This window comes from Penaeus monodon, chromosome 18, assembly GCF_015228065.2.
Source record: "Penaeus monodon isolate SGIC_2016 chromosome 18, NSTDA_Pmon_1, whole genome shotgun sequence".
NCBI classification, from domain to species: Eukaryota; Metazoa; Arthropoda; class Malacostraca; order Decapoda; family Penaeidae; genus Penaeus; species Penaeus monodon.
In genome coordinates this window covers 14,450,817-14,470,816 of record NC_051403.1, presented here as the reverse complement: position 1 = coordinate 14,470,816, position 20,000 = coordinate 14,450,817, and the positions used below count along the sequence as shown (strand labels likewise).

Genomic DNA, 20,000 nt, shown 5'->3' with positions numbered 1-20,000 from the left:
CTTCGTGTGGCTAGTACCTTCGTCTTCTTCTTCTTCGTCTTCTTCTTCTTCGTCTTCTTTTCTTCTATATTCTCTCCCCCTTCTTCTTCCATGTGCTCCGCTCCTTCTCCAACTTCTTTTCTTCTCTTCCCCCCTGCAGTCCTTCCTTTCCTCCTCCCCCTCCTCCTCTTCTTAATCCTCCTCTTTCCTTCCTTCCTTTCTCTCCTTCTCCTTCCCCCTTCTTACCCTCCTCCTCCTTCTTCCCCTTTCCTCCTCCTCCTTCCCCCTTCTTACCCTCCTCCTCCTCCTCCTCCTCCTTCCCTCCTCCTTCATTCCCCTTTCCTCTCCTCCTCCTCCTCCTCCTCTGGCTCTCCCACCTGAATATGCATGAGGCGGTGTGTGGTTGGTGTGTGGTCAGCAGCCCTCGGCCTCTCACACACACACATGCCCGCGTCTGCTACTATCGTGATGGTGCCCGGGAGCCTGTCCTGGTCTCTAGTCTCTGGTGTCTGGTCTCCTGGTCTCTAGTCACTGGTGTCTGGTCTCCTGGTCTAGTCTCTGGTCTCCTTGTCTCTGGTCTCTGGTCTTTCGACTTTGATATCTGGTCCTCGGTCTTTGGTGTGGGTTGCTTTGGGTACTAGATCTATTTTAAGTCATTGGTCTCTGGTATCTGGTCTTCGGGAGCATTTTGGTTACTGGTCTCCGGTCTCTGGTCTTCGGTCTCAGGCCGTGGGTCTCTTTTCACAAACTTGAATACTTACGGATGGAATCGGTAAAAGAGGAAGTAAAGTGGAAAAAGAAAGTGGAATAGAGAAGAAGGAACGGGGAGAGAGAAATGGTGAGCAGGAGAAGAGGAGACAAATGAGAAAGGAAAGAAAAAGGGGGAGAGATACAAAGGAAAAGGGAAAGAAAGATGGAGAGACAGACAGACAGACAGAAACAGATGAGAAAGAGACAAAAAATTACAAATATGGAACTAGAGGCGGAAAGAAAAAAAACAAGAGAAACGAATAAATGCAGAATAAATGCATACGTAGAAGTAAGGACATAGAGAGGAGGGAAAATAAGAAGAGAGAGCGAGAGAAAAGAAGGGAATGGGCAGCACCAACTATGTACGAGGCGTTAATGTTTGTTATAGCATAATTCACCGTAATAGCCGGTATTTTGTCCACCTGTCAACGTTACGACATTATAAAATAGCTGTGAACACGATGTGAGAACCGGCTTTGACAGTTTTTATATGAGCACCCATACGCCCTTATACATACAGATGCATATGTACGGTTTTTGTACACACACACACATACACACACACACACACACACACACACACACACACACACACACACACACACACACACACACACACACAACACACGCGCGCGCGCGCGCGCGCGCGCGCGAGAGAGAGAAAGAGAGAGAGAAACGGCGAAATAAAGAGAGACAGAGAAGGAACCAACGCGAAAACAAGGAGGCAATTGTCACACATCTTTACCTGAGAGGGTCGTGAAAGTGTAGAAAAAGTGTAAGTAAATCAGGAATAAAAAAAGTAGAGAGAGAGAGGGAGAGAGAGAGAGAGAGAGAGAGAGAGAGAGAGAGAGAGAGAGAGAGAGAGAGAGAGAGAGAGAGAGAGAGAGAGGTTTCTGCAAGATCAGCAGCTTTATTCAATAAACCGCTGGAATTTCTTTTTTTTTCAATACAAAAGTAAGTAGACAGGTGTTGTAAAAAGAGCCTGTTTATACACGAGTATCGGTCGAGCGAAAAAGTTTAAATTGGTTTATAAGAGCGTGTGGTTAGTAATTTCGATGGGGTACAGTACTTAGGTAATTATTTTAAGATATCGAGAGCCTGTATGTATGTAAAATAGTGCGCTGGAAAATAGGAAGAGAAGAAAATTACGAACAGGCGAACTTAAGAATATATATAGAAAAAAAAATATACATAGGGTCGGTGCACAGAAATATGGAAAAAAGAAAATTTATCGGGATAGTGCACTGAAAAATAGATAAATAATATTTGTTGCAAACGTACACTGAAAAAAAATATTAGGGTGGTACACTTGAAAAAAAAATATATATATATATATTGAGATGAAAAAGAGAAAGAGAAAATTTAAAAGAATGGTGCACTGAACAAGAGAAAGAAATTTATCGGAATGTGCACTCAAAAACAGAATGGAAAAATATTGCGATGGTCCACTGAACAATGGAAATATAAAGATTATAGATATATACAGCGTACTTGTATTTTTATTTAAAAATTTATATAGATCTGCGTACTATCCAGAAATGTGCTTTAATGGGTTAGAGCGAGAGAAAGAGTATAAGTGTGTGTGTGTGTGTGTGTGTGTGTGTGTGTGTCTGTGTGTGTGTTTACACACATTTCTATACAGCATGCTTGTAATTTTACCGATTATTTCATATCCACTCATTTCTTTTCGAGATTCAAAATAGTATCCAGAAATATATAAATTTACTTTAGAATAAATAACATAAAGTCAGATCAAAGTACATTTAATATTTTTGTGCCAGAATGGCTCGGACATTATGTATGATTTACACGAAACAAAATGCCCCATGCCTTAATTACCGACCTGCTGGGGATAATTTTGAACATGCCCGGAAAAAATGCCCATTTCGCTATTGTAGCTTCTCAACGACTCATAAACATTATGTCGGTTATATTGTATAATGGTTACGAGTCATTTCGTTTCAGATGTGGTTGAGATTTTTTTTTATGTGCAAATTTTTAGTTCAGTCCAGTAATGACTGTTGTGGAATATAGGAAGAAAATAATATAAATAAATGAATAAGTAAATGGCGAGTGAAATTCTATAATTGTTTTTCTTTTATTATTATTTTATTATTATTATAAATAATAGTCTTTCACCACAGCATATAAACCAAATGAAATATGACGTTGTCTATCAAGTCCCGCAATCTCCGCTCCTGTAAACTATTATGGCAATTTTAAGTATACTTCCCTCATGATTTTTTTTTTCTGACTCAAAGACGGAGTTAATTTGATTAAGATATTTTCTCCGCTTCAGGGAGAAGGGAAGGAGTCACAGCTCAGCCAGCCATTATAGTCTCATCTTGTTTACATTCCACCTGCGCTTGACTCCCGTAATTTGTCTACCTGGTGTGCGCATACAGCTTCATTTAAAACTACGCGGTAAACGGACATACGCCGCTTAATAATGAATTTACGTGCGGTACGAATAATAACCTTAGCGCCAGGGGAGAAGCTGGGGGCTTAATAGAGCAATTACGGAGTTATAGCGTTCTAATATATGCAGAAATGAAAGAATCGCCACCGGCTTCTTGTGCAGCAGCGGCGGCGGTGGAACCCTCTTGCGGCCGTCGCCTCAACTAATTTTCGACGTGCGAGTTTCGGGCCGAGGTTTTAAATGCACTTTGTTGTCCATTAAGACCTTTTTTCTGAAAATGTAAAAAAAAAAGTGTGGACGGAAAGTATGATTAACTAAAATTTGTGTTTCAGCAAATATATTTCATTTGGGTGATTTGACTTCTGGCTTGGCGTTTCTTTCGACACGCGAGGAACGTCACATGGGATGCCTCGTTCTTTTCTCTGCCTTCATCTCTCTCTCTCTCTCTCTCTCTCTCTCTCTCTCTCTCTCTTCCTCTCTCTCTCTCTCTCTTCCTCTCTCTCTCTCTCTCTTCTCTCTCTCTCTCCTTTCCTCTCTCTCATTCTCTCTCTCTCTACTTCCTCCTCTCTCTCATCTCTCTTCTCTCCTCACTCTCCTCTCCCTCTTCCTCTCTCCCTTCCCTCTCCCCCGCTCCCCTCTTCCCTCCCCACTCCCCTCTCCCCCCTCCCCCCCCTGCTCTCCTTGTCCCTTCCTCCCACGGCAATCTCTCCTTCACTCCTCTTTGACGCGACCTTAGGCAGAGCAAGGTTTTTTGGTTCACGTGTTATTTGTGAGTTGCCATTAATTACTTGCAAAAAAAAAAAAAAGTTAATTATCCGAGGCACGAAACGGAACCGAGTAAAAAAAAAAAAAAATAATAAAAAAGATGAAAAATATCTATTTTCAGAAATGGGGTTAGTTTTGTTTTGTTTTCTTCGCCGTTTGTCTTTTTTATATTATTACCTGTGCTACGTGATTTTGTTTATCTATCTATCTATATTTATTTATTAAATTTTATCTAATAATTGATTGAACGCAACATAAGCGTAAATGATATTTAACTTAACCCCCCCTCCTCAATAAAAAAAGACAATTACAAATAAATTAATTAGTAAATAAATACATAAATAAATGAATGAAGCAGCAACACCTCGAGACAACTGCTTCGGCGGAGAACTCAAAGAGCTTCGAACTCAAGAACCCACTTTTTGGGATTTGAGACGAAAGTAGTGACGAATTCAAGGGGGGATAAAAAGGGAAAAGAAAAATGAAGCATGTTTTAAAATATGAAGCACAGGCAGCAGGTGAAGCACGGATAAAAACAGAAGTTGAAGCACAGGCAGCAGGTGAAGCACGGATAAAAACATGAGTTGAAGCACAGGCATTAGGTGTGGATGCACGTGTTAAAAAAAGGAAGCACTTAAAAAAAAAAAAAAAGTACAGGCAGGTGTGGAAGCACGGGTTGAGAACATGAAGCACGGAGAAAAAAAAAAACGAAACACAGGTGGAGAAGCACGGTCTGTCATCACGTTTAATCTGGGATCAATAAACGTCTTGTTTCGGGAAGCGCTGTCGCCTTCGGGTCGGGGGTTCGAGGCGAGTGTCGAACATGAGCTTAGTCGCGTGAGGAACTCGGTGCCCGGCCTTTATTCGGGTGATAAGCCCGTTTTACTCTCTGGCATTGCCCACTTTTTTCGTCTTCTCTCTCTCTCTCTTTCTCTCTCTCTCTCTTTCTTTTTCTCTCTCTTTCTCTCTCTTCTCTCTCTCTCTCTTTCTTTCTTTCTTTCTTCTTCTCTTCTTCCTCTCTCTTTCTTTCTTCTCTTCTCCTCTTCTCTTCTCTCTTCCCTTTCCCTCTCTCTCTCCTCTCCTCTCCTTCCCTCCCTTCTCTCTCCTCCCCTTCTTCCTCCCTCCCTTCTTTGCCTATCTGCTCTCCTCCTTCCTCCCCTCTCTCTTCTCCTCTCTCCCCCTTTCCTTCTCTCCTATTTTTAGCTTCCTATCGCTCTCTTTCGGAGCATCTCGGCTCCTCGTCTCTCCATCTTTGCTTCCCTTCTCTTCCTCTCCTACTCCTCCCTCTCTCTCCTCCTCCTCCTCCTTCTCTCACTCCCTCCCTCGTCCTCTCCTCGCCTCCTCTCATCTCTCCCCTTCTCCTCCCTCCTCTCTTCCTCCCTCCTCTCCTATTGTGCAGCTTCTTATGCGACTCCCTTCCTCGAGGAGAGCAAGTCTCTCAAACGCTCACATCTCGTCTCCTCTGCTTCGGTCTTCTCCTCTCTCTCTCCCCTCTCTCTCTCTCTCTCCTCTCTCTCTCTCTCTCTCTCTCTCTCTCCCTCTCTCCACTCTCTCTCTCTCTCCTCTCCTCTCTCCTTCTCTTCTCTCCTCTCTGCCTTCTACTCCCTTTCCCTCCTCCCTCTCTCTACCTTCCCTCCTCTCTTCTCACTCTCTCTCTCCTTTCTCTCCTCCCCTCTCCCCTCCCCTCCCCTCCCCTCTCCCTCCCCTCCTCCCCTCCTCACCCTCCTCCCCTCCCCTCCTTTTCTTCTCTTCTTCTCTTCCCTCTCCCTTTTCTTTTCTTTATCTCCCCCTTTCTCTCTCTTCTCTACCAATGTCTCTTTCGACACAGAGAAAAAGTTTTTTTTTTATGTCGAGGTGTTTATGTGAGTGTATACATACGCACGCGTTTTTGTCTATGTTTATGTGTGTATTTGCATATATGTTTGTAGTCATGATTGAGTGTGTGTGTGTGTGTGTGTGGTGTGTGTGTGTGTGTGTGTGTGTGTGTGTGTGTGTGTGTGTGTGTGTGTGCTGTATGTGTGTATGTGTGTATGTGTATGTGTGTACGCACATACATACATACATACATACATTGTGTGTGTGTGTATGTGTATGTGTGTACGCACATACATACATACATACATGTATGTATGTATGTTGTGTGTGTGTGTGTGTGTGTGTGTGTGTGTGTGTGTGTGTGTGTGTGTGTGTGTGTGTGTGTGTGACTGCATAATTACTTCTGAGAGAGAATATGATTAACTGAACAAATCAGTATAGCTTTGAATATCATTATCTTGTGCCAAGTGCGAAAATATGAAATCGTCAGTCGTATTTTTATTATTCATTAAATGTAATATTTACATGAATAAGCAATAACTTTATGCATTAAAATAAAATTATATTTAGATATGATGAATAGATACAGTTCAAGATTCTCTGAATATTCTGCTAGTAATTCGGTCGTGTTCATAAGTCATTGTTAATTAGAGACTTTATCTTTTGTGATATTAATTTCCTTGGATAATGTAGACGATGGTCCGTGGATAATTAATTCGATTATTTCTTAATTAATTCTAAATTAATCTGATGTATTTGAGCCTGAGAGCTTGCCTGATTCTCTCCAACTCTCTTTCTTTCTCTTCTCTCTCTCTCTCTCTCTCTCTCTCTCTCTCTCTCTCTCTCTGTCTCTCTCTCTCTCTCTCTCTCTCTCTCTCTCTCTTGTCTTCTGTTGTCTTCTCTTGGTTTTTCTTCTCGTCTTTTTAATTTTCTCTCCTCTCCCCCACTCCTCTCTCTTTCTTTCTTTCTTTTTCTTTCTCTTTCTTTCTTTCTTTCTTCCTTCCTCTCTCTCTCTCTCTCTCTCTCTCTCTCTCTCTCTCTCTCTCTCTCTCTCTCTCTCTCTCTCTCTCTCTCTCTCGTCCCTCTCCCTCCCTCTCCCCCTCCCCTCCCCTCACCCTCCTTCCCCACCTCCCTCTTTCCTTCCATCCCCCCCCCCTTCTCCTTTTCCTCCCTCCCTCCCTCCCTTTCCTCCCCACTATCCATCTCTTGCCCTCCCTATATTTTTTTCCCCATTCCATTCTATTCCACGCCATTCTCTTCCGTGCCTCTCTCCCCTCCAATGCCATTACTCAAGCCAGTTGACCTAATAAGCGAAAAATGGAAACGAGCTCGAGTGGTTGTGTTTCTTCCTGTTAACGCACACGCCATGCCTCGAAGGACTTTGTCGATAGCCTTGTGTAGTAAGTGACTCGGCGATCAGAACACCAGGGTAGTGATGTTGTGAAGGAGAGGCACTATGTTCTCATTTTTTCTTTCTTTCTTTCTTTCTTCGTTTTCCTGATTGTTTACGTTGTTGTCATTATTATTTTTTTAGAAATCAAGGTCGTTTTTTTTATCCACGTGCAGGTACAGTACTTTCATTTGTTATTATTTCTTTCTCTTTTTCATTAGTCATTATTACTTTTTTAAATCAAGGTTCGTTTTTATTATTATTATTTTTTTAATCCACGTCTAGGCACAATACTTTCAATTCTTTGCTAATTCTTTCTTATTTTTTCATTGTCATTAAAAAAAATAAAGGTTTGCTTTCTTTAAGTTCTTTTGACAAATACAGTACTTTATGAGAGGAGGTGAGGTTACAGTCATCAATATCATTTCATTTATTTTATCCTTTTTTTGTCATCATTTTTTTTCTATTATTTTTGTTCTTCACTGTGTTTTGATGATGTTTAGAAAGATTTACATACAATGATTTATTTGGATTCCATGTAATTTGGCATGACCTTTATTGGGTTATGGGGGTTGTTTGGAATACTAGAATCCGGAATATGGGAACGATAGGAATTGGGGTTTTGTGTAATTTGGTTGGTGAAGGGGGAATTTTGGAATGGGAATTCTGATAAATGGATTTTAGGTGAATAACTTTAGGATGAGAGGGGAATTCTCTCTCTCTCTCTCTCTCTCTGTGTCTGTCTGTTTATCTCTCTCTCTGTCTCTTCTCTTTTCTCTCTTCTATCTTCTATCTTCTATCTTCTCTCCTCTCCTCCTCTCCCCTCGCTCTCTCGTCTCTCTCTCTGCTCTCTCATCTCGTCTCTCTCTCTCTCATCTTTCTCTCTCTCTCTCCTCTCTCTCCTCGTGGGGGGGCTCTCTCTCCTCTCTCTCTCGTCTCTCTATCTCTTACCTTTCTGTCTTTCTCTCTCGTTCTCTCTCTCTTTCTCTCTCTCTCTCTCATCTCTCTCTTCTCTCTCTCTCTCTCTTCTCTTCTTCAATCTCTCTTCTCTCTCTTCTCTTTCTCTCCTCTCTCTCTCTTTCTCGCTCTCCTCTCTCTCTCTCTCTCCTCTCTCTCTCTTTCTCTCTCTCTCTCTCTCTCCTTCTCTCTCTCCTCTCTACTTCTCTCTCTTTTCTCTTTCTCTCTCCCCTCTCTCCTCTTCCTTTTCCATCTCTCTCGTCTCTCTTCCTCTCTTCTCCTTCTCTCTCTTCTCTCTTCTTTTCTTCTTTCTTTCTTTCTTTTCTTTCTTTCTTTTTCTCTCTTCTCCTCTCTCCCCTCTCTTCTCTCTCTCTCTTCTCTCTCTCTCTCAAAAAAAAGAAAATTACTGCTAGAATCAAGGGGTTTAGAGAGAGAGAGAGAGAGAGAAGAGAGAGAGAAAGAGGAGAGAGAGAGAGAGAGAGAGAGAGAGAGAGAGAGAGAGAGAGAGAAGCGCACAACCGAGAGAAATATACACGCCCGGCCACTATTTAACCTGATACATTCGTTAAAATGTTTGGTAAGTTGATGGCGAGGCGCTGATTAGGGTGTAAATCTGCCTCAAGCACCGACTCGCATTCCTGACTCTTAACTCGAAAAAAACATGTGCGTGCGTGCGTGTGTGCGTGTGTTTGCGTTCGTCTCTGTGCGCGCGCGTGTGTGTGTGTGTGTCTTGGTGTGCGCGTGTGTCATTTTGTGGGGGTGTTTGTAGTTGTACGTGTTTGTGTTTGTTTGTTTGTTTGTGTAGCTTGGTGTGTGTGTGTGTGTGTGTGTGTGTGTGAGTGGTTTTGATTTTGTTTGTATGTATCCGCGTATTTATGAGTGTCTTCTTGTGTTTGTATGTTTGGTTGTGTATGTTGGTGATTATTTGTTGTAAATGCGTGTGTTTATGCTAATTTTATGCTGTATATATGTTAATTTTCTGTGTGTGTGCTTATGTATGCATGTATGTATGTATATTCCTGTCTATGTAGGTTTGAATTTATGTGTGTCAGTATGTGTGCTTGTGCGTCCGTGCGTATGCCTTAATGGAAATCTGATTATCTTTATAGCTGAGGCGTTAGTGATCATGTTGATAGGAAAGCTTTTTTTTTACCCCCTTTTCGTCATGTTTAAAAATGTGTGTTTGATGTTTATGGTCATTTTATCATCAGCATTTTATCGTATGTAACGGATTTCTTGCCCGGTCGTGGATGCTAAAGTAAACAACTTACGATTATTTATACGTAAGTAAGTGAGGATTTGACTCCTAAATTTTACTTTCGAAATGGATTTCGGATTAGCAGCGAGACGATATCAGCGAGGCATGCGCATAAAATCCTGCGAAATTGTATAGTCAAACACGCTTTATTTGTGCAAATTTGCGAGTAAACAAATGCAGGCGGAGGAAATTGATTTAAATTAGCTAAATTATGGCGCGACTGTGACTTGATTTACGTGGTAATGATATCATTCTTTTTCGGGGGTTGGTAGTGGCACGTAGCAGTTGTTGAATCGATTTCATAGCAGTTTGGTTTATTTTTGTTGTAATTGCTTCCATTCATGTTAATTATTGCCCTTTCATTGCTAATATTGTTGTTATTGTTTTCGTTATCGTTGTTATTTTCGTTAATATCTTTGTTGGTTTCGTAAACTTTATTGTTATTTTCGTTCATATTGTTGTTATTTTTTTGTTAATATTGTTATTTTCGTTTATATTAATGTTACTTTTCCCATCGTTATTATTGTTGTTATCAACTCTTTTCTAATTCCTATTCGTGTTTATGGTAAGGATAATAATGATAAATTATTGTTGCTGTTATCAGTAGTGGCCGTAGTAATGTTTTTCGTGTTTATAGAGATGTTGCTATTTTTATTGTTGTTCTTGCTATCACGTATTGTAAATGTTGTTTGCGGTTCATGTGTTCATTTACACTTATTTTAGTGCGGTGGTCTCTCTCTCTCTCTCTCTCTCTCTCTCTCTTCTCTCTCTCTCTCTTCTTTCTCTCTCTCTCTTCTCTCTCTCTTCTCTCTCTCTCTCTCTCTCTCTCTCTCTCTCTCTCTCTCTCTCTCTCTCTCTCTCTCCCTCTCCCTCTCCCTCTCCCTCTCCCTCCCTCTCTATCTATCTATCTATCTATCTATCTATCTATCTATCTATCTATCTATCTATCTCTCTCTCTCTCTCTCCTCCTCACTCTCTCTCTCTCTATATATATATATATATATATATATATATATATATATTATATATATATATATATATATGTATATATATATATATATATAACGTATGTATAATGGGTTTAAGAAACAATGAATATCAAAAGCAGCGCACAAAGATAGAGGAGACAGAAAATGGAGAATAATAGAATGAGTACGAGAAATAATGATGATGATAATGATAATAATAATAATGATATTGATGATGATGATGATGATGATGATGATGATAATAATCATAATAATAATAATAATAATAATAATAATAATAATAATAATAATAATAATAATAATAATAATTACAATAGCAAGAAGAAGAAGAGAAGAAGAAAAGGCAACGAAAGAAAAGGAGAAAGAGAAAATAAGAATAACATGGCGACAGCAATGGAGAAGGAAAAGAAGACCACAACGACATAGACGAAGAAGAAGAAAAGGAAAAAATGAAGATGCAAATGAGGAAATAATAATAATAATAATAAGAGGGGCAGGAGGAGGAGGAGGAGAGAGAAAGAAGAGGAAAGAAAAAAAATAAGGAAAGAAGAAGAGGAAGAGAAACAGGAGGAGAGAGAAAGAAGAGGAAAGAGAAAGAAGAAGAGGGAAAAAAATAAAGGAAGAAGAGGAGGAGGAGGGAGAGAGAAAAAGAAGAAGAAGAAGAGAAGGAAAGAAAAGAAGAAGAAGAAAAAGAAAGAAAAAGAAGAAGCAGAAGCAGAAAGCGCACTGTCAATTCGGGGTCACCAACGAGCTGGTTAGTGCCCCAAGGCCCTCGTGCGGCGGTAATGAGCGGGGCGGTAGTTAGGGCCGGACTCTCCCCCGAAGGCCCTACACTTCTTTTATTTAGATTAAGTCATCAAAGCGAGTTTCGGGCGGCCATTAGAACCTTCGCGGCGTGGGCGGAGGGGCGTGTGGGTGGTGACGAGCGTGGGCTGTGTGGTGAGTTTGAGGGCAAGGGGGAGGTGGGGATTTTTTTTTTTTTGGGGGGGCGGGGGGGGCTGGAGAATTTTTTTTTTTTTTGGGGGGGGGGCTGGAGATTTTTTTTTTTTTTTTTTTTTTTTTTTTTTTTTTTTTTTTTTTTTTTTGTGTGTGTGTGTGTGTGTGTGTGTGTGTGTGTGTGTGTGTGTGTGTGTGTGTGTGTTTTTTCGTCATCGTTTTGGTCTTGTTCTTGTCCTTCGTCTTATTCGCCTTCCTTTTTCCTCTTTTTTTTCTTCGTCTTCATTTTTTTCCCCTTTCAGTCTTTCTTTTTCTTTCTTAAAATGTCATATGAACATCGCGATTTTCAAATTATGTAAAACTGTACTATTGCTGTGAATTTCGAAATTGCTTACAATGGAACACACGATCTGAGATGCTCACACGCCACGAGAGAGAGAGAGAGAGAGAAGAGAGAGAGAGAGAGAGAGAGAGAGAGAGAGAGAGAGAGAGAGAGAGAGAGAGAGAGAGAAATCTTTGACAAACAGATCGACTCAAATAACAATTGATAAATGTAAAAGAATCAAAATCCAATTCCACAAGGGTTTTTTTTTTTCCTTCTCCCGCTCATGATTAAATCATTTTGAGGAAAGCAAACATTACTCGCCAGATATCTTCCATTAAGCCGTCGCGGTCCTTCGGGTTTTAAAAGCCTTAATACTTTAAAAGCATGGCTCTTGCGGCCAATTTCAACTCGTGATGTTGAAAACCGCATTCTTATGAGCGCGAGGAAGTTGTTCATATCTGTGAAATTCTTTTGATTATGATGCGAAGTTTTTTTTTTTCTCTTTTTTTCGTTTCTTTTGTTTCCTCTCCGTGCTTTGTTTTTGTTTTTCTTTTCTTTTTCTTGATTTATTTTATTCGAAAGCTTTGTTTTATGTTTTCTTCTCATTTTCCCCTTCTTTTAATTGAGGAAGTAAGACAGATTTACGTATCGTATATACCAATTAAACGCTGAAATTAAAGGATAAGCACTATGATCGGATGCTCATTTGTTTAGACAAGCTCCGCCGCCATCTTGAATCTCCTTACTTTGCGGCTGAGGTGGATCGTATCCCTTTCTGGGCCTTCGTGTTGTCGACTCCGGTATTGTTATTGTGGTATTTATTGTCTCGTTTACTGCCAAGAGCTTCATTGTTATTTTGAAAGAGCTTTTTCGCTTATTGTAAATTGTATGAAGCTCCCCCTCCCCTCGAAAGGGAGAAATGTCTTCATATGTCGGTTTATATTGCTTGTATTTTTGGTAGGTTAATATTTTTCCTTTTCTTTTCTTTTCGCTAATTGTTCGTTTTCTCACTTTATTACAAGTGCTTGTAAAATGTGCTTTTGCATCGTTCAGAGTGAATTTTAAGATATAAATAATGAATCAATTGTCATGTTTCTCGTGTAGACAATTATTTATGCTGTTTTATTAATAGGAAGAACTTACTCCTTATGCGGATTAGTAATTGTATTGTAAATTATATGAAATGCCAGTTCATTAAGATTCTGTATTTGGTATTTATTTTCACTATTATTATAACCATTATTGTTATTATTATAAGTAGTAGTTGTAAATTGTTATCGTCATCATCATTATCATTATTAAATATTATTATCACATTACTATTCTTGTTGATTATTGTTATTATTATCAAAATTATTATTATTGCACTGTGAATATTATCATGATCAATATATTTTTTCATTCATTATCCTCACAATCATTCATACTTCCTTACTTGAGAGTATATCCATATATAAGTTTCCGTAAAACTGAAAGAAACCAAAAAATGTGAACGCAGGCGCTTGTGGTATCTTCATGACGTCCCGCGGCATCATTAAATCTTGGCAATTAATCAAAGTAAGCATATTCTCATTATTTCAGACGATCAATTATGGGAGTGACACGTCATTACACGCTGTTGGGTTTTGCATAAAGAGTGAGGGGCTTAAAAGCTTCGTTCACCGTGGCACTGATCGATACCTTGCTATTAAAACTGGGTGCCATCTAGTGCCGGGAGAGAGGAGGTAGGGGTTGGGGTTGGGGGAGGGGGAGTGTAGGGGAGAATCGGGGGAGGTGGTGGGATGGGGTAAGGGGGTGGGGGATGTTATTCTTCATGTTCCCTCATTTGGGCTTTTCTGTTCTCCCTCCTTCCCTCTCTCCGTCCCCTCCCTCTCATTCCTCTCTTCTCCCCTCCCTCTCTCACTCTCTCCACCCCTTTCTCTCACTCACACTCGTTCTCTCTCTTTCTTTCACCCATCTCATACTCCCTCACTCCTACAACCCCCTTCCTCCCTTCCTCGCTCCCTCTTTTAACTCCCTTCCTTCCTCCCTCCCTCCCTTACACCCACACTCCCTTCCTCCCTCTCTCTCCCTCCCTCCCTTCCCTCCCTCCCCTCCCTCCCTCCTTCCTTTACACTCACACTCCCTCCCTCCCTTTTCTCCCACCCCCCTTCTTCTCCCTCCCACCCTCCTTCCTCTCCCTCCCACCCTCCCTCCTCTCCCTTCCACCCTCACTAACTCCCTCCCTCACTACCTCCCTCCCTCACTCACTCACTCACGCACTCACTCACTCCCTTACACCACACTCCCTCCCTCCCTTCCTCCCTCTTCTCCCTCCCATACTCCCTCCCTCCCTCACTCCCTACAAGCACCACATGTTCGTGAGCTGTGACGCAACCCCCCGCAGCCCCGCAGGGATAACAATACAGAAATGGTTAATCCGTGACATCGTTGACGTGGAGGAGGAAGTCATTTTCCCCTCGTTGGCGTGGCGTGAGGGGAAAGCACTAATGGCGGGGTTTAGAGGGCGGGGTTGCGTGGCGCTTGCAGTGGGCGTGGAGGGGCGTGGAGGGCGAGGAGGGGCGTGGAGCGGCGTTGGAGGGCGAGGAGGGGCGTTGGGGGAAAGAAGCGGGTGATGGCTGTGTTGTTTAGGAGGGGTGGAAGTAGGGGTTTTGAGATTGAGGAGGGGGAGAAGGAGGAGGAGGGGGTTTCTCTCACTCTTTCTTTCTTTTTTTCTATCTTTCTCTTGTTTCTTCTCTCTCTCTCTTTCTCTCCTGCTCTCTCTCTCTCTCTCTCTCCTCTCTCTCTCTCTCTCTCCTCCTCTCCTCTCTCCTCTCCCTTTTCCTCTCTCCTCTCTCTCTCTCTCCTCCCTCCCTCTCCTCCCCCCTCTCCTCTCCTCTCCTCCCTCTCCTCCTCCTCTCCCTCCTCCTCTCTTCTCTCTCTCTCTCTCTCTCTCTCTCTCTCTCTCTCTCTCTCTCTCTCTCTCTCTCTCAAATATCTCTTACTTAGTCCACAAAATATCCATATAGCGATATCCGCTTCTCCGTTGCGAAATCTGAAATCGGATACACCGCATCGCACTATTCTTGTTTCAACTTCATTAATTTATATAAAAAATACTAACCAAAGCGAAACACAATAACATCTTCTATTTTAATTAATTCGTGAAGAGCATCTTTTACAGAATCGCATATCACGTCGTAGATCTTTTTTTTATCTCACTTTCTGGTTTTGAGAAGGGGAATTGTGGTTTGGGATTGGTGTGTGTGTGTGTGTGTGTGTGTGTGTGTGTGTGTGTGTGTGTGTGTGTGTGTGTGTGTGTGTGTGTGTGTGTGTGTGTGTGTGTGCGTGTGTGTCGGAGAGAGAGAGAGAGAGTGAGAGAGAGAGAGAGAGGAGAGAGAGAGAGGGGAGAAGAGAGAGAGAGAGAGAGAGAGAGAGAGAGAGAGATCTAATTTATTAAGCTAGATTTTGACATCTTGGTTTTATTTATTTATTATTATTTATTTATTATTATTATTATTATTATTATTATTATTATTATTATTATTTTATTATTATCATTTCATGTAATGTTCTGCAAATATTTGAAGAGACGTACCTGTCGATAGAAGATACGGTATTGTACTTTTTTATTTATTTTGAATTTACTGAATTTCACTCCTTTTCGCCTCTCGTCTCTCCATTTTTTAATGTTATTTGTCGGGCAACGAACGTGGTAAATGTTATATGAATGGAGTGGAATCTTATTTCGATTATGCAACCTTTTTCTTAGATTATTTATATTGCTATGTTGTTATGTCTTGTTTTATTTCTTTCTGTTTATTTTTTATACTTATTTGATTCCTCATGTGTAGATTTTTTTATGTGCGTATGTAAATAATCTATTGAGTGTGTGTGTGTCGGTTTGCACGTGTGATGTATGTACTATGTGAATATAAGTATGTTTACATGCGTATGCTTGAATGTGTGTGTGTGTGTGTGTGCGCGCGCGCGTGTGTGTGTTTTTGTGCGTGTGCGTGCGCTTGTGTATCCATGCTTTTTATGTGCAAGTGTCGCCCTGTGCCCATGTGTGGCCTCCCATGCATGACGGCGGTTCCTTACCTCTGCCATTAATGCCAGCCGCGATGACATTCGTTCCAAGGCCTCGTAAACTGCCAGGCCCGAAGGTCACTTGGGGAGTTATTAAGGCGAGTTTTTGCCGCTGCATTCCGCAAGGCGAGCTTCCCCAGGTGGGCGCGGGCGTGGACGAGGGCGTGCGCTGGTGGAGGCGCGCGAGCTACGAACACATTCTTGAGGATTTTTTTTTTTTTGGGTGGGGGGGAGGGGGCTTGCTTGCTTGCTTGTATAAATGTTACGGATTATGTAAGTGGTATATTGTATATGATACACATGAACGGGTACATGATATATCATATAACCATGATAATGTTGTTATATATTATAATATGTATATATTACAGACATGCACATACGCATAAAATCATACGAACGCGCACACACAAACACACTCACAAACAAACAAACAAACAAGCAAACAGATAGACAGATAAATGCATGTACTCGGTTAAACGTATCACTTGTACAAAGGGTCTCAGTAAGATGTAAATATGTAAAAGCAAAAAAAAAAAAATCTCACGTTATTTCGAATAAACTGAGAAAAAGGCCGGGTCAGAGTCTGGCGAGCGTGATGAGGATGTATCTGCATAATTACAGATATCTGCAGTCTTGTGTTTTCTCGGAAATTAAAGTGATATATTATCGTAATGTCATGTTGAACCGCTCCGTGTCATGCGCAATCTGCAGTGCGATTAGTCAGAAGGTGTATTATCATGACGTCATAAATATACCCCGAATTGTGACTGGAAGAGAGACGTCATACTTAAACCGCAATATGATTAGTGGAAAGCTCATGACGTCATTAATATCCAGAAGAAGCGTGATTGGCGGAAATCCCTCTTTATCGTGACGTCACAGATTCATCCTCAATCTGATTGGTCGAAACCACAAATATGGCAGGAGGGTAGGGGGGAGGGAGTAGCGGGGGGGGGGATGTAGCCTGTTCTCATCCATCACGGTTGGACGCACTGTGACGCGGTAATTGGTGAACATACCTGGTGATTATGTGTCCCACCCGCACACACGCGCCACTGAACTGATCCATCAAGAATTAAAGCACCTGCCGAGAGCCCTGTGCGGTGTCGGTGGCCTGCGGGTGAGAGGCAGGAAGTTTCCCGCGTCGGCTGAAGGATGGAGGGGAGTTGGGGGGGGGAGGGAGGGAGAGGGGGGAGGGGAAGGGAAGAGAAACAAGAGAAGAATAAAGGAGAGGAGGGAATGTGGGGGAAGGGGGGGGGTAAGAAGGAAACGAGAAAAGAGTGATGGATTAAATGGAATACTACTTGATTACTTGGCTAACATTATGGGAAAGAGGTGGCAAGGTTGACGGATAGAGACAATTTGAGGAAAAAAGAACAAACAAACAAAAAAAACGATCTTCTCTATCTATCTCTTCCTTTCGTTAGCCATTTGGGGATAAGAAAGTGACAGGTTAGATTGATAACGGGTAGATTTTGTTGATTAACTTCGCCGTAGATAATGATAGGTAATCAGCCGACTCATTAGTGTTGATTAATGTCCGTAGAGAACAAGGGAAGACACTTGTATTTTTTTCTCAGGCGTCTTACGTAGGCCTATAAAGTGCCAGTCCCACGCTCAGGCAATTTTAACAAACCAAATAACCTCATTTAGTTTTTTTTTCTACTTCACTGGATCACGCGATTTCGAGATTACGAGATTTCGAGACTGTTTTTATTACTGTTTTTTTATGAATGCCATATGGTTCGGTGGCCATTTTCCCGTTTTCTTTGTGACCAAGAATCGCATTTCCCGTTTTCTTTGTGACAAAGAATCGCATTTCCCGTTTTCTTTGTGACAAAGAATCGTATTTCCCGTTTTCTACATGAAGTTCATTAATAGTTGATGACTTCCTGTGATTAAATATTCTTTGGCTGGATTTTTTTTTGGAAAAAGAACTTGATACAGGTTATGATAACTTGAATACATTAGATATAGAGATCATTTTCTGCTTTCCATGCGAAAATTTAAACTTATCATGTAAAAAGGTTTCTATAAAAGGCCCGCAAGAAGTATCGATGTTAAATAGCGAGTTTGTGAAAAATTATCGGACAGCTCAGTCTGTTTTTTTTCTTCCGAATTGTGCTGTTGTTTAGGATTTTTTTATTTTTTTTTTTTTTATTGAAGTTGAGTTTTGTTTATTTTTGTCATTGTTTTCGATTGAATTTCTCGCGTTTGACAGTTCAGGCTTTTATTTATCCATTTTCTTTTTTGGTTTTAGCTCGTGTTTTTTAGACTGGTTGCTGATCTTTTAGTATTTATTTGTTTTATTTATTTATTTATTTATTTATTTTATTTATATTTGTTAGAGTGATAAATCGTATTTTTCGTAAACTTTGTTGTTAAGGTAAATTTGTGTATTTCTTTTTCTACAAATATCATCCTCAATATTAAGATCTGTTGTTGGGACCATTGACTTCTTTCAAAAATTGTCATTTTAGAACACTTATTACGTCTGTTTTTATTGTTATTTATATTGTTGATGTTGTTGTTAGTGTTATTGTTTTGTTTATTGCCACTATTGTTTTTGTTTGACAAACCTTTGGTGTTATAGTATATGGTGTTGAATCATAAGGACAAAGGAAAATAGCTTAATTAAGATTGAGATCCTATTCTATTAGAACCAAACCATCTCCAACTTGTCTCTCCGCACGCGCACACACACACACACACACACACACACACACACACACACACACACACACACACACACACACACACACACACACACAGCGCCGCTTCAGAGCACCCAATACCTCAAGTTTGTTTGACCGATAACCGCTCCGCCCTTCGAGCAGCAGTCCACAAGGGCGTTATCAGCTTGCGTCTTGTTAGCGGGACTATCTCGCCGTCCATTTCGTAGCTCAAAGTGAAGCTATTGAGAACCACTTAATCAAATCCTACGAGGAGGAAGGTGTAGGAGGAGGAGTGGGGGGGGGGGAGATGGAGGTGTGGGGGGGAGTGGGGGATAAAGGAGGGTGGGAGGAAGGTGTAGAAGGGAGAGGTGGGAAGATAGGTGTAGGAGGGGGAAGTGGGAAGGAGGGAGGGAGGAAGGTGTAGGAGGGGGAGGTGGGAGGAGGGAGGCGAGGAAAGTGTAGGAGGGGGAGGAGAGAGGGAGGGAGGTGTAGAATTAGCAGGTGGGAGGGAGGGAGGGAAGGAAGGAGGAGGAAATGGAAGATGTGGAGGGAAGGTGAGTGAAGGGAGAAATGAGAAGAAGGTAGGTGAGAGAGGGGGAGGGGAAGATTAAAGGGGGAAAAGGGAGAGGAGGAGAGGGGAAAGAGAGAGAGAGAGAGAATAGAGAGTGAAGCGATGTGGTGAAATCAATTAAGTCGGCCATTAAGATGTGTCACGGGGCTCCTTGAGACGCCGTTGTTGCAGACCAGTCGGTGTGGGCGTGGGGGGGGCGAGGATGTGTGTGTAAGGGAGGGAGGGAGGGATAGAGAGAGAGGGAGGGAGGGATAGAGAAGAGGGAGGGGGGGTAGAGAAAAGGGAGGTGGGGGGGGAAAAAAGGGGGGGAAGGTGAGGGAGGGAGGAGAGGGGGGTGAGGGGGGAGAGAGAGGGAGGTGAAGGAGGGAGAGAGGGGGAGGTGAGGGAGGGGGGGGGGGGGGGAAAGAGGGGGGGGGTCTGTGGGGTGTATTTGTGAAAAACGATTACAAAAGGCAGTTTTTTTACGCTTCAGTTGGCTGGGTGCAAAGTGGCCTTTTGATCTGGTGTCAGAGAGTCATGCTTTTTTGTCACCATAGTTAGCAATGGAGAGAGAGGGAGAGAGAGAGAGAGAGGGAGAGGGAGAAGGGGAAGAGAGAGAGAGAGAGAGAGAGGAAAGGAAAGAAGAGAGAGAGGAGAGAGAGAGAGAGAGAGAGAGAGAGAGAGAGAGTAAAGGGGAGGAAAGGAGAGAGGGGAAGGGAGCGAGAGAGGGAAGAGAGCGAGAGAGGGAAGAAAGTGAGACAGACAGACAAACAGATAAATAGAGATAAAAGCAGAGAGAGAGAGGAGAGAAGAGGAGGAGAGAAGGAGGGGGAGAGAGAGAGAGGAGAGAGGGGAAAGAGGGGAGAGAGAGGGGAGAGAGAGGGAGGGGAGGGAGAGAAAAAAAAAAGGGAAAAAGAGAGAGGGGAAGAAGGGGGAAAAGGAGGGGGAAAGAGAGGGAAAGAGAGGGGAGAGAGAAGGGGAAAAAAGAGAGGGAGAGAGAGAGAGAGAGGAGAGAGGAGAGAAGAGAGAGAGGAGAGAGAGAGGAGGAGAGAGAGGAGAGGAGAGAGAAAAGGGGGGGAAGGGGAAAGGGGAAGGGGGGCGAGGAGGGAAAAGGCAGAGAG

General features: G+C 42.0%; 1 protein-coding gene across 1 annotated transcript in view; it reads left to right on the top strand.

The window, feature by feature from the left end:
- The first annotated feature begins 4,258 nt into the window (after positions 1-4,258).
- LOC119584633 (metalloprotease TIKI2-like) overlaps positions 4,259-20,000 on the top strand; it is a 74,723-nt gene continuing 58,981 nt past the window's right edge. The window contains exon 1 of the mRNA XM_037933314.1: positions 4,259-4,353. Within this exon, the coding sequence (XP_037789242.1) occupies positions 4,259-4,353 (95 nt within the window). The remainder of the gene's footprint in view (positions 4,354-20,000) is intronic.